Source organism: Buteo buteo, chromosome Z (assembly GCF_964188355.1).
Source record: "Buteo buteo chromosome Z, bButBut1.hap1.1, whole genome shotgun sequence".
NCBI classification, from domain to species: Eukaryota; Metazoa; Chordata; class Aves; order Accipitriformes; family Accipitridae; genus Buteo; species Buteo buteo.
Window position 1 is genome coordinate 67116808 of NC_134204.1, and position 14483 is coordinate 67131290.

General features: G+C 37.8%; 1 protein-coding gene across 1 annotated transcript in view; it reads right to left on the reverse strand.

Moving 5' to 3' along the window:
* Positions 1–14483, reverse strand: part of PRDM6 (PR/SET domain 6) — a 73769-nt gene that overhangs the window by 2896 nt on the left and 56390 nt on the right. The window contains exons 5-6 of the mRNA XM_075020769.1: positions 14072–14414; positions 4256–4432 (exon numbers count right to left, since the gene is read on the reverse strand). Coding sequence (XP_074876870.1) covers positions 4256–4432; positions 14072–14414 — 520 coding nt within the window. The remainder of the gene's footprint in view (positions 1–4255; positions 4433–14071; positions 14415–14483) is intronic.

Below are 14483 nucleotides of genomic sequence, written 5' to 3' on the forward strand. Positions count from 1 at the left end.
TTTTGTGTGCATGTTTCTATACTACAAGCCACACATGTTTAATGTTGTGTTGGAAGGTTGAATAGGAGCCAAAACAGTCAGAAAAGAAAAAAAGTCCCCCTCTCATGCAACCACTCACAAAGTAACCATGGGGCTGAGCCCAAGCCTGGTTATTAGACATACACCAAATTTTTGGTTAAGCTTCACATGTAGATACAAATATTGGCAATTACAACACCTATTAACTGAGAGACCACTTAATTTCCTCCTAAGCCATCTGATGGCATTTGAGAGTAATTTAAACAGCCCTGACACAATGTAGATCCGAAGAAGCAATTTAGAAGTCCTCACACAATTAGATGCCATCAGTGAAAACTAGATCCATATTATCTTTTTTTTACAATATGTGTGCGCCTTCATTTTAATTGTAAGGAGCAAGGTTGTACTACAACATTCAACCTCATCAAGCACAAGACTTCATTCTATCACAAGGTTTCCCTATGTGATCTGCTTGGGTGGGGGTGGTAAACAAAACAGTTCTTAAATTCATAAACAACATGAACATCAATGGTTTTTGATATTTCTAAGGTACTGGGTTTTCTGAGTTTGGTTAGATAGCCCTCATCGTCACTGGTCTGCTTATTTGCTTCACAGTGCTTTCAAAACATTGACATTGAGGATTATAGACAGGATTGGTTTAATTCCCAAGTTTATGTCAACCTCTGTGAAAGACCTTGGGCGAAGAAAATGCTGAGGGTGTATTTTAGGAAAAAATATCTTCATTTGATATTTTCAAAATAAACATTTTAACATTTCATTCAAGAAATACATTTAACACTAGATTTTAAGCTCATTTGAAAGGATTAAACCCTTCCCCCTCCCCCAAAACAGGACAAATGAGATGTCACTGCAGGTATAATATCTATATTCAACCTGAAATGAATGTTCCCCAGTTTTGCATTTCAGTAAGAAACAATGAAAAACACCTGGGTTATTCCAGTCTGAAAGAATCTTTCCTCTAAATCATTTTGGTTGATGCCTGAATATTAGATGTTTGTATAACAAGGCAAGTCCTTTAACTATTCTCTAATTTTGCTGAAATGGAAGAGACTGGGGGGGGGCGGGGGGGAAGATTTAAGAAAATGGGGTTGGCCAAAAATTTTCTCCTACCTTTTAACTTACTTAAGAGCTTTGTTCCCAGACATAGCAGCCATAGTGGAGACTTCAGTTAGATAAGAATACACAAAAACTTTACACTGGTGAGGCTGACTTGATAGCTTGTGATGACATGAAAAGAAATCCCTTCTAACTGGACCTGCAGTCCAGGCAGTGCAGCTAAAGCTTTGACTACAGATAACCTCACTTAGCATTGTTATCTGTAACGAAAAGCAAATACAAAAGTATTCCACCATACATCCAAAGTTACCTAGGACCTACAAAGAAAGCGCCTTCTCACAGGAAAAGCTTTTTAACCAATCACAAACTCCCTCTTAAATAACAATTAACTTGAAATATTTTAAAACCAACATTTTTAAAACCAGCTTCTGAAAATAATATACATGCAAACATACACTTGGTGTTTGACATTGCCTGCTTAATCTGTGTACACTGTAATCTGTCCAAATACCACTTACTAACAACTGCCTTACTGCATGAGAAACAGTGAGATTGCATTCACAGTAGATGCAAGTTAACTGCCCATTTTCACCCATGGAATTGAACTTAGTAATACATTTAAAATGATGTCTGTTATTTTAAAAATAACTTAGCTAGAGTTTAAGTAATTTAGCACTATACATGCATGGTCATTCTTGCTAATCGTAAAAATATTATTCAACATAAGTATGTGCATTACCACAAATACAGACTTTTTTGAGGTACAGAAACCCTATCTCAACAGGCTTTTCCATTTTGCACTTTTTTTTTGCAAGCGTACACTCAAAATCCCTTTGTAAACAAACATTTAAAACCTGAATTGCATGATCAAGAGACAGAAATCTTGTTTGTCCCATTTATGGTTCTTGTTTATACAATTTGTTGAGGGTTTTTCCTAAGCTTACTTAATACCAAGTCTTGGACCCCTCCTTTTCAAAGGAGGATCTAAATGATGATGAGACATCAGGATGAGCTGCAGCTACCTCTTTTTCCTCCAGCAGAGAGGATGGATCAATTTCTGGGTAAGTTTTCGGCCCCTCCTCTCTCAAATTCAAGCAGTCCTGCATGGGAGGTGAATCTGCCCTTTTGAACAGCTTGCAGGATCAGGGCATATATGTCCCCTTATCTGACTGGGAGGGGTGGGAAGATCTGCAGCTCCAGTTTTAGCTTCATGTGAAATTATTAGTCAGCTTACTGCAAATACTTCAACAAGTCTTCCAAAGACAAATTCATACTACTGTTTCTTGAGTTCAAGAAAGAAACTAAATAAAAATCTTACAGGAACGAAATTATGCCATACATCATAAAGAAGCAGTACAAAGCATCCACATTTTTTGTTGCTCTGCCCTGCAGCTTTAAGAATGGGCAGATACATCCCAGAATACTTAAATACTTCAGCATAAGCAGGGCAAAACAAACAAACAAGTCCCAGACCACTGGTTAATTGTAGTACATACATTAAGCCCTTTCACAAATGAAATTGTGCTGTAGTCAAGACCATTTTGGAAATGGGGAAAAAAAAAACCTAAACCAAAGGGGAAAAAAAATGACTCTAAATGGGGCAAAATAGCAGATCTATTGGAAACATGACAAAAACAGGATGTTAAGGAAAAAAATTAAGTGGAGTCAACAAGGTTACACATAAGTAACACCTTAACATTAAAAGAAATCTATTTTCCATTTTGACCTGGAAACCTCTTCCATTAATTACTAAAATCTATTTACACAGCAACTAGATAAAATCAATCTGATTGCTCACACTGGTTTTGGCTCACTTTCTATGGGCTCTGAGCATTCAACAGACTGGCTCTAGAGAAGTCGACGTTTAGCTGCTCTGAGTTTCTGTGTTTTGCCACCTACAACACTATCCTAGCCATGATTTCTGGTATGCAAGCTCTTCTGTACTGGATATGCAGCATTTGGTTCCTGGCTCTGTCCCCTTGCCCCCAGCAGAGACATGTATGGAGGCCATGCTTCCTTTCAACCATATATGGAGGCAAAGCATCTCCACTGGTATCTCTACTGAGCTTGTTATGAGGGGTTCTGACAGGCCCCATGGCTGAGCTCTCTTACATTAAACAGACCAAGAGCACAGTATGGCAAAAGTAGAAAAGAAAGACAAACTGAGAAAAGTAGAGGGAGGACAGACAGTCCTTGGAGAACTGGGAGAGACACACACCTTCCTCTACACTTATTCCCATTCATCCTAGGAGCATCAGATAGCTTCCAAAGGAAGTGGCAGCAATACATTATACACCACATTGATATTAATACATTATTTTTCTTCCAAAGTGGGATTGTTCCACGTACAAGATCAGTAAAATTTGTACGTGTCAGTTCAGCAAAGATACAGACACAAATATGGAAGATTTGTATTCTGCCTTGGAGAACACCTCCTGTTAGGTAGGCAGAGTCTTGCACAACAGAGGATAAAATCTACTGCGATCAGTTGTGCTATGGCTGGAGGTGAGCATAGAAGAAAAATTTCTGAGACTCAGGTGTGTGCTTGGCTCTAATTTCAGTAAACAGAAACTGCAGAAATAAGCAGAGTCTCTTTAATTAAAAACCATCTCAACCAGGTGACTTCTTTTTTTTTCTTATATCTTGGACAGCTGAACTCTATCAATTTATTATTCTGATCTTACCAAACTTGTGCCACAAGTCAGAGTTGCATTTTCTATGCAGTGATTCTGAGACTAATAAAAGACACATACTTCTCCCCCATATTTAACCAGATCTAAATTAGCTTTTATGTGAAGTTCCATCTACCTCAGTGTATAGACATCAAAGAATCATATTCATGTTCTTACAGGATAGCCTGTCCCAGTCTTGAGTGTATTTTCAACTATGGTTCTCTGGCAGCAGCTTGTCATTTAGTTAAAACAATCAAGCTCTCATCAGAGGACAGAAAATTGCTCAAGGCTTGTAAGGCACCCAAAACCAAGCCTGGTTTAATTCTGATTCTAGCCATGCCACTCATGGTTTTATCTGGTGGTCTGACCTCTGCTTTCAAGGGAACCTCCGCTGTGTGCTGGTACAGAGCAGTGATGATAGCGAACAGCAGCGATGCATCTCCCTCTCTAATCTTGGCTGGCAAAGGCTGCTGGCTTCCAGTACTTACTTGAAGGGCTTTTCCCCGGTGTGTGTCCGGATGTGGTTGTTGAGCGTTGTGGCACCAGCAAAGGCACGACCACAGTAGCCACACTTGAAAGGCCTGTCGCTGGAGTGTGTAACTACGTGGTTCCTCAGCTCCGAAGGTTGGGAGAAAGACTGGGAGCAGTGACCACACTGGTAGGGCCTGCAATGGGAAAGAGAAACACCGTGCCATCAGTGCTTTCTATTGGCATGACCAGGAAGCCATATGGGCAGGAACATCTGGTTTTCGCAGTAATTTCCAGAGAGAACTGCAGGTGCACTTCTCTGGGGCTTTCTTGGGAGACACATACACAAAACTTCATGACCTCTTTAGCAAATGTGAAATGCTTGTGCAGGAATTGACTGAGAGTCTATGGGCATCATGCCCCACAAAACGTATTTCAGCAAGCTAGTGAGCCTGCACTACACATCACATGCCTGCCTTAGTTCTCCCAAACTCAATGTGGTACTCCTTAGTCACTAAAAAAAACCTCCTCACACACCAGAGCTAAGAAACTCATGAAAACCTCTGTCTGTTGGTGCCAGCTACAGTCTTACCTATAAATGCATGTCTGATTGTTATATCTATAACCTAGGTGGATTCTGTGACTGTTCACAATTAAATCCTTCATACTGCTTTGGAGGAATCTAGGTTTTTTGAGATCACCATTTTCAATGAGAGGCACTGGAAAAAATAACCACCACGTTACAATTACCTTTCTATTTTCTTACTGCTATTGAAAATATTTATATTTAATTACCATGTTTCTCCCACCCAGACTGAAAATGCCTTTTCTGTGATCTTGAAATGAAACCCAGAACTTAGGTTTTCAATGCCACAGTTCGTTAAAAACAAACATAACAAGCAAACAAAACTGACCGATATGTTACAAATTCAGAATCATAACAATCAGACTGCAAACACAGAAAGAAAAGGATACAAGACAGCAAGGTGAGACAGGACTGCTGAAATGCAAATACCATTGCTAACTAAAATAAAATGTGAATAAACAATGCCTATATATTTCTGTTTGGTAAAAGTGATTTAATATCAACATTCTACAGCACTTTTTCCTTCTCACATTTGATTTAAGTTAGTGACAGAGTCCTACATGCTCATCAGACTTTTTGTTAAGAAAATTAAGAATTTTTCTAGAGGGATATTAATGATTTTTACCCTGCACAACATTTTAAGGCACAGCTCTTGATGTCTACGTTTCTAGAGCCAATGGCCAACACCAACTTAATTGCTCTCTCTTTAATAAATGTGTATGTTTAAATGGCTAGAAACCAAAACTAAAGGGAGGGAGACAATGGTGACCAAGCATGTACAATTCAATTAAGTGCAAAATAAAGTGAACTATCTCATTTGTCAAGTGAACTGCTTAATTGTGGCTACTTGCATCACTGAACACAAATACTATTATTTTACAGTGCTTCAGAGCACTGAACCCTGATTGTAGAATTTTTTAGCTTGATTAATAGCTCAGTATTGGTCAATAACTCAATAGCTTACAATTTTAATTACTTACATTTGAAAATCTGACTGCTCTCCAACAAGTTTGTAAGAAATATATAAAAGCTGTGGAAAGGTTACTTAACCTAGATGATGTGGACCTTAAAAAAACCCATGAATATATGTAAAATAATATTTTAAGAAACAAATAAGTACTGAGTATCTGTTTCTCTTATTGGAAGACAAGTAGTAGCATGCCCAGTCTTCTCCTTTCTTGAAGTGCATGGTTAATTTGCACAGAAAATATTTATCAAACTTGACATGAAAGTTTAAGTGCTGGTAAAACAAACATGATTTGTGAATGCAGACTTATTTGTTCGGGTCTTTTCAAATCAAATATTTTTAAGCAAAAAGAACACATTAAGATATTCTGTATCCAAGAAACATTGATTTTTTTAATAGTGAAAGGGACCATTAACATCTATTAGCCTCTGGTTATCTATTTTTAACAGCTACCACAACAAATGATACAACACTACATAAAACCAATTAATCTTTTATTTTTTTAACAGTCAATGTGATTAATTTCATACAGTGAAAAATCACACCATAACTTGTCTGTAGTCAAAATTCCAAACCAGTTATAACTGAACATTGTGATGCAAAGTAAAATATTTTTACCCCCTACATTGGCTCGAAACAAATTTCTTGTTTACAAAGGATATTAGTATATTTACTCAGAATGCATTTCAATGGCTGATGCTGAAGAAAAAAAGCCCTTTAAAAAAATCACATATTGTTACATCACTTTGACTGTATTTCTTCCATTCATTGATATCTTGGAAGAACAACTATTAAAGAAGTTACCCTCCTCTTTGCAGGGGATGCATTTCTCCAGTTTATACACAGGTGATTCTGATTAATACTGAAATGGGCAGAATAAGTAATTTTTTCAAGCTAGATACATGGCACATATTAAACAAAGCTCATTTTAAAAAGAAAGCCTATAAATGGACTGAAATACTATAACAGTTTTAAAATGTTGTATTTAATTTACATAATTGCAGGTTCAAATATGCCAAATTTTGACAATTTTTGGATACTACGATTTTTTCCAAGAGCAAAAAAAAGTCATTCAGTAAGTATAAAAGTTATCATTTTGTTCTCTGGTAACCATTTTACTCTGCTGAGAAATTTTTCTTGGCAGAAAATAAAATCAATATGTTGCTTTTACAAAAAAATGAAAGCGGTGCAGAAGGACTGGACAGGAGCAATGCTTGGTTCAGTGAGTGCATTGACACAGGCAGAGCAGGCCTGTCTTTGATGTAGCAGTTATGCCTTCTCCCATCACTTTGGTCTGCAATGGGACAATGAATTAAGATGGTGACCTCTTTATAACAGAGGTTTGCAGGCAGAAGGAGCAGGGACATATTGACAAAAACGGTGGTCCTCATAGGCTGCATTTTGAAAGATGTGCTGCTAGACTAAATGCAGTCCCAGCCAAGAAAAACTCATTTCCACTGGAATAACCAAGAACATATTGTACCTTCTTGAGCTTCAAGGTATCCATGTGAACATAAGCATAGCTGTGTCACAGCACAGACGTGTATTGATGCTCCAGAAAATTAATGTTTAAACAACATGGATGTCAGTCACTTCATATGTGAAAGCCTACATAACTAAAATATTCCTTTGCAGATGTACAGGCAGATTTGCAAGCATGAAAGTAATCTGTTTGATGAAACAGGTGTACCAGGGCCTCAAAGCACAGTTCAGCTGACTATCTGAAGAAATATTTTTTTCTATAAGAAATTGTCTTCCAGCTATCATACACAAGAAACAACATAGTTTGGAATGTCTTCAACATTGCATTTTATACAAAGGATCTTGTAGCCCTTCCAGATGTAAATCAAGCCTGATCAAAATCTTCTCATATAGAATTTTTAAATTACATTTAAGAACAGCTAAACTGATATATAGCAATGTGCAGATGAGAATGATGTGCTGACAGCCATCAAAAGCAGTTCTAATGTTCTTCACTAAACACCTAGCTACATATTTTTCTAGTTCTCTGTCTTCCTGTCTGAGCTTAAAGAAAGGAAATCTACTTACCTAGAAGCAAATTCTGCTGTTAGAAAAATTACACTGTTGCCATTAACTCCATGCACCATCAATCAGCTATCTAGGTTTGCTAACATATAGAGTGCACCAGCTTTTTCTACAGACCCTAATCTTACAGTCCCTGACTATATGGTCGCCCATTATAGGAACACAGGCCATTTAAATGAAATTCAGAAAGGAGTAACTGTAATGTAATAGTTTTCGGGTTTTGAAGTTATTTAGATTTTGAGCTTTTCCAAGTTTTTCAAGTTATATATTCAAAATGAAACCAGACAAGAATACTTTTTGCTCCCCAATTTAGACAATCTCTTGAATGATTTTGATGTTTGGTGATGTCTTTTCCCATGTTACAATTTTCTCACTTTTGTAGCTGATTTTTTCTAGGTGAAACTCCATCATATAGAGCACTAGTACAAAACGCATGTTCCCCTATGAGGCTTATTGAACCTCACCAAAGCTCATGCTTTGTGCAGAGAATGGAGATCCCTTGACATGCACAAAGCATGTTAAGGGATAATAATAGAAAAATCTGTATCTTTACACCTGGAATAGCTGCTGACAGACAACTGTGCATTTAGATTGATTCTTTTTAGATTTTCATTTTGCAAAAGTGACATAGCCTTTAATTATTTATCTTGTACTATTCCTCTGCTAGAACAATATACTTTCCAATCCTGACTCCTAAGAACATCTAGGCAATATAAACTTATTTTCTACATTGCAAATAATACATGGTCTGAACTACTAGAATCCTGAAAAATCTTGTAATTATTTTCCACTGAATTTTCAAATTCTTTCCTTTATGTTGAACAGGTTTCTAGTGAGGCGTCTTCAGAAGTGAATTTTTTGTTTTCAAGGGGGATGTGGAATCCCAGCGCAACCCTTAGAAGAGGAATTGCTTGTAATGGTGAGCTCCTGAATACCTGTAACACTATCATTAAAACACTGTCAGATCAGGGAGACAGAATAGCACATTGCTGTAATTTTTTCTCCTTAGAAGAAGTTAGAAAAGCATCAGCTGAAAGAAGAGAGACTGACATGTGGCTGAAAGTGCTTCTCCTTGTTGAGGACTAAGAAGTAAAAAATCAACTTGATTGATGTCAGGGTCTCAAAGTGTGGGACACAGGGCTCCACTGAACCCAGGGCAGGGTTTCACCCTGTGATAGGGGGAAGGCTGGTCACACCACAGCCCCTGCAAAAAAGTGAAAGCAGGGCACGTTGGAATGGGGACCAGCACCAGCTTTCAGGGCCAGGCCTTTGTACAACACACAGCATTAAGAGCACAGCTGCAGTCAGAGGAGTTAGGTCACAGTCGTCCTAATGGAAAGGTATTTTGGAGGGATGCCACCTTCTAGCAAGTTGAACTGAGAGGGTGGAGAACAAAGTGACACCTAAGGATGCTGCTAGCTTGCACACAGAAGCATCCCTAGCATCAGCATGGCCATGGGTGTGTTACATTGGCTGCCTCTGGACTCTCTATCCCCTGCTGCCTTGGAGTTCCCCTTAGGCAGCACGGCTACTGCCCCGAGCACTTCGGGCACCACGCAGCAGCAGCGATGGCTGTGCCGAACCCACTGGGAGTTCTGGAATCGCCTCTTACAAGTGTTTGTGGAGGAACTAGCAAAAGTAGAAAGTTAGCATGCTTGAAGTGTTTTCAAACTTCTGAAGCTGTTAGGGAGAAGTGCCGCTCTGTGCACACTTTGTTCTTACTAACTATGAGTACTGGGAGTTTGCAAACCTTTGTGAAAAGATCATGCAGGAACAAGCTTTAAATTCAGCATGATGTTTATGTTTTCTTTAATTGAGTAATATTCCATAGCCTCTCTATAAACAGAAATAGACAACTCTTGCTCACAACATTTACTTTTTTTACGTCTGTTTTGGGAGATGTTTAAACTAATTAATGGACTGGGGGAGAACATCAAGGTCAAAGACACAGAACCTATAAAAAAAAAGATAAACACAAAATGGGCTGAGCCATGATCTTAGAGAAAAGACCTTATTAAATTCCCAGCTTCAAACTTCAAGGTCCTGCTTTTAAATACACCTCACAATTTAATATTGAGGTGCTACAGTGAAACATGAGTGCAATAATATCTTTTGGGTAAACAAGAATTGTGAAGGCCAGATAACACAATCTATCAGCCACAGATACACTATAGAGTGGGTCTTCCCTCAAATTATCAGCTTAAATACATGGCAATCAATGAGAATATATATCACACAGATATACATATTGTACATGAAAATGTGCCACAGACAGCTCTTAGGAACTGCAGCTATCTGCCTTCCCTCAATACCAATACATCCTGAATCTGGTGATCATAGTGAAAAAGAAGAAAGATGTCATTAAAAGAAACTGTGCCATTATCAGAAAAGTGGTTGCAGCTAAAAAAAATAAGATTAAAATATTGCTCTAAAAACGATTAGCTCTGATCAAAGGCTTTTGGTTACCCCTTTCTGAAGCCCCCCAAATAGCATTGTTGGGAATTTCTGCAGCAGGGGAAAGAAAAACAAAACCAAAAACAAAAGAAGAAAGAAAAACAAAACAAAAAAGCAGAAGAGAAAATAGATTTCTGACTCCTGTGTCAAAAAAATAGTTACTCAAACTCCTTCTGTCTGGGCAAGGCTTAAAAAATGTCCCAAAGACTGAGAAACTCCCAGAATTCAAATCTTGATGGTTTTAAATATTCACCTCCCACCCCACTCCAACCCCAATTACCATTAAATTTGAAGAGAAGCCCTACAAAATATAACAAACTAAAAAAATCTCACTGGAAAGGGAGAAGTAAATTATAAGTAAACCAGTAAATAATTTAAAATTAATTTTATTTTGAATTAAAATCCTAATCTTAATCAAAAATAACAAACACAGTAGATTATTTTAATACTTTTCCCTATTTTGGATTTATCTTTTTTTAAAATTATTTTTATTTATTAAATCATCTGCCTGTTAAATAGGACCATTTCTTTCTTACTGCCTAACAGAATTAAGTATATTTTTGGGCTTTTTTAATGTCTGCTCTCATACAGGTGTCTGCTGAATCTAAGTGGCTTGAAAGCAATTTCTTTTTTTTTAATTTCTCAAGCCCCAAGTAGTCTGCTTTTCTCAAATTTCGGTGCATGAATTGAATTCCTTTATAGATTCAAAGGCGTTTTCCCTGCACCTCTCGCTGTAGGTAATCAGCATTGTTGAAAAACAAATACCAAGCCAGAACAGATAGTCTAAAGTAATTTCCTAGAGAAGACAGGCCCTGCTGCTTCAGTCACATCAAAGATACAGTGGCTGGTGTGCTCACAAATTGCTGACAATAAATGGGGACCTGTTTATCAGCCAGAGCAGTGCTGCAGATATCGTTGAGAAAATACAAACCAGAGAGTTGCACCCAGTACTTCAGGCTGGCAAGCAGGTATTCTTTCACAAATCATACCCTATTTTCTTGTCTCCAGGAAATCTTGTACAGCACTTTAGGAATTTTTCATCTGGAGAAATGCAATATGTTTAAGAAACCAAAGACCACTCTTTTTCAGCCACTGTATCACTAAATAGCTGATCTACTGGTACCTGCTAAAAGACAAAAATCTGCCTGTGATATAAGCTCAACCTGTAATGATTTCTAACCAGGGATATGAGAACCCAGATCCTAGGGCAGTTATGATCTGCAGTAACCGTTATTCTGGTAATTTCAAACACTGAATGAATTGCAGTGAGTTTAAACAGTTTCATGTGACTGACGTCCCCCATAATGCTCTGAAGACAACCTATTGGGAAATGCTTTTACAGCAGTTATGTTGATGGCACACCTCATGGGAACAAAGAAGGCATTACAAAACTAGCCTCCACAAGGAGTCTGCACAATTTATTTAATGAAAACATAGAAATGTAAGCCATTTTTCAGTACAGGGGAACACAGGTGTCACAGAACAGAGCACTGCATTATCTAGTATTTATGCAACAGATTGATCCTAAGTGTATATCGCAAGTTCATTTAGCTTTTATGCTCTCTCTATAACAAAAGAGAAAAAGTTTCTTAAAAGGATTCATAAAACCCAACAAGCCAAAGAGGAAATCAGCTAAATTAGACAGTATCAATATTGAGAAAAAGGCGTTAGCTGTTATGTTTTGAATCTTCCTGAAAGCTTCTGGGATTCAACACTTAAAACTCAGAGGCTTCACTTACCTCCTCTCCACCCCAATCATCCCCAAATCTGCTGAGTCCTTTCTCTAATCACCCTTTGCTCTCTTTGCTCCTGGGGACCCTACTTGTCTTCTGATCTAGATAATTTTCCTACTATGCTGTAGGGTATTCTGAGCTAAAAATGCTCTACGCTTTCTTGTTGGAGCTATTCTGCATTGACAATTCAGGTAAGCACGGGAGAGAAAAAACAGTAACACATTATGAATCAGCAACCTACTAATGAGGGTGTTCACTTCTAATGGGGAAGACTTAAAACCCAGCCTGTGTTTCAGGCAATACTTAACACAAGATACTTAGGAGAAAATAAATAAAAATAAATGAAACTAAATAAAAATTTAAAAAAAAACCAACACAAATCTCTCACCTCCAAGATGACAGACCTAATTGTAGGATAGACTTATCCTAATTTCTTCTCTCTGGCAAAAAGAAAATTTAACTATCCCTTACAGTGCAGAATAGCTCCATTAGGGGAGACTCTTCTTGCATTAACTGTTATCTGCAGCTTGGCTCTTCATAAAGGACGACACAGGTTCAAGTGAAGGAAAGGATGAAATCTAGGTGTCATACCTGGTTGGATGCATCACAGAAAAAGTATGTAGGGGCCCCTCACAACATATCTCTTTTAGACTCCCTGATGCAGCATTTAATGCTTTACAGTATGCTTAGGATGCTTTAATGCTGGAAACATAAGAGTCCATGAAACTTAGGAGAGCAGACCTTTTGGGACCTACATTCTACATTATGGCACTTAAATTGGCCGCTGTGTCTTACAGTTTCCTTAACATGGCATTTGTTTCTGCTAAGGCCAGCATAAAATTCGGAAAATATTTAAAAGGCTTGTTTGCATTCACATTATCAACTCTTTAAATTCTATGAAGATTTGCATGGAATCCAGTTTGCGCCTAGCATGCTTGACATTTCTTCCTAGAAAACTGGATTTATGCTCCAGTATCTCCACACCCACAGAATCACACAAGCATATGTGTACACGTAGATAACCACATACACAAAGAGACATAGACATGCATACAAACACATGCACAGACTCACTGATGACTATTTTTTGGTAGTGTTTTGGTCAAATGTAATTCACAATTAAAAGCTGCTTTTAGAAAAACCTTCCAGGGACTCAGCTGTTCTGCTCAAACCTTCTTCACAGCTGAAGAAAAGACAAAACATGGGCAGCCTTTTTTATTGAATTAATTTGATTTTTGTCTTTTGTCCTGCTAGCTATCAAAATTGTCAAATAAACCAGCTTTGATTCATAAATAATGGTTCCATTATATTTACTGTGCCACTGGTCAGAGTACCTGAAATTTTAATTCACTTGTTCAGCTAAATTTCATCCTCAGTTCACGGCCATAAAATTCTGTATTGACAAACTTTCAAACCAACTTTGACTCTGAGGTATCTAGTCAACATTTTTCTTCTGTGTGGATATTAGTTTATTGAATAAGTGGCATCTGTTTTCCTCCACATCACTAGTGGAGTAGGTATTTCCTTTTGACAGCTTTGCACGATTTATGGGTTTGCATGCTCTGAAGAAAAATAGTACTAAGCAAAAAATTCCAATTCATTACCTCTTAGTACTTAATTAAGTTCATACACATTGCACACTATAGGTGAACCCTGAAATGACTGTGACAGCCACTGAGCAGCAAGTTAGATTATCTTTGGAAGACAGAGAGACTTTTAATTATCTTGACCTCATTTTTCCATCTATGATATTCATAAATTTTCCTTCTATTTTGTTGCCTCCATCAGATGTACCAAACCATTCTGAAAACAAGATTAAATCCTTAGCTATTTCCTTTTATCTGTACATTTAGGCACCAAATGTTTTTACAAATAGTGAAGTCAAGCAATGTTTTTTATCGGCTTACTTCACGCAGCTGCAGATGAATTATGTTGTACAGGCTCCTCCTAATAATGGTTTGGTTTTGGAAATGATAACAGCTTGATAAAAGAAGAAAGCAGTGGATCTGGCTATCAGTAGATACAGAAATAAAGAGAGCCTGGGCTTTACCTGTCAGGGTTCTGCGTACACACATGCATCTGTAAGAGGATCCGCTGGGTGAAAGTCTTAAAGCATTGCCCACATTTCCAAAGATGCCAGTCACTGAACTCAGAATTTAGTTGGCTTGTTGAAGTTGGGCTTGCAAGAACTCGTTGGTTTTTGACACTGATCTGGTTAAATCCTGACTCGATGGACCCAGACTTATCCAGGAGAGAAAAATTTCTGCTACACGGAGTCTGTGGAAATACTATGGATCGCTGTGGAGTGGCAGGGGATAGTTTGCTACTTTTATTAAATGGCTGTAGGGTGTCTTGTCTGGACATGGCCTCCATTACAGTCGAAGGGACATTCACTGGGAGAAAACAAGAAAAGTGAATAAGATCCTTTTTATGCCTTTTAAAAACTAATACAGTGTTGGGAG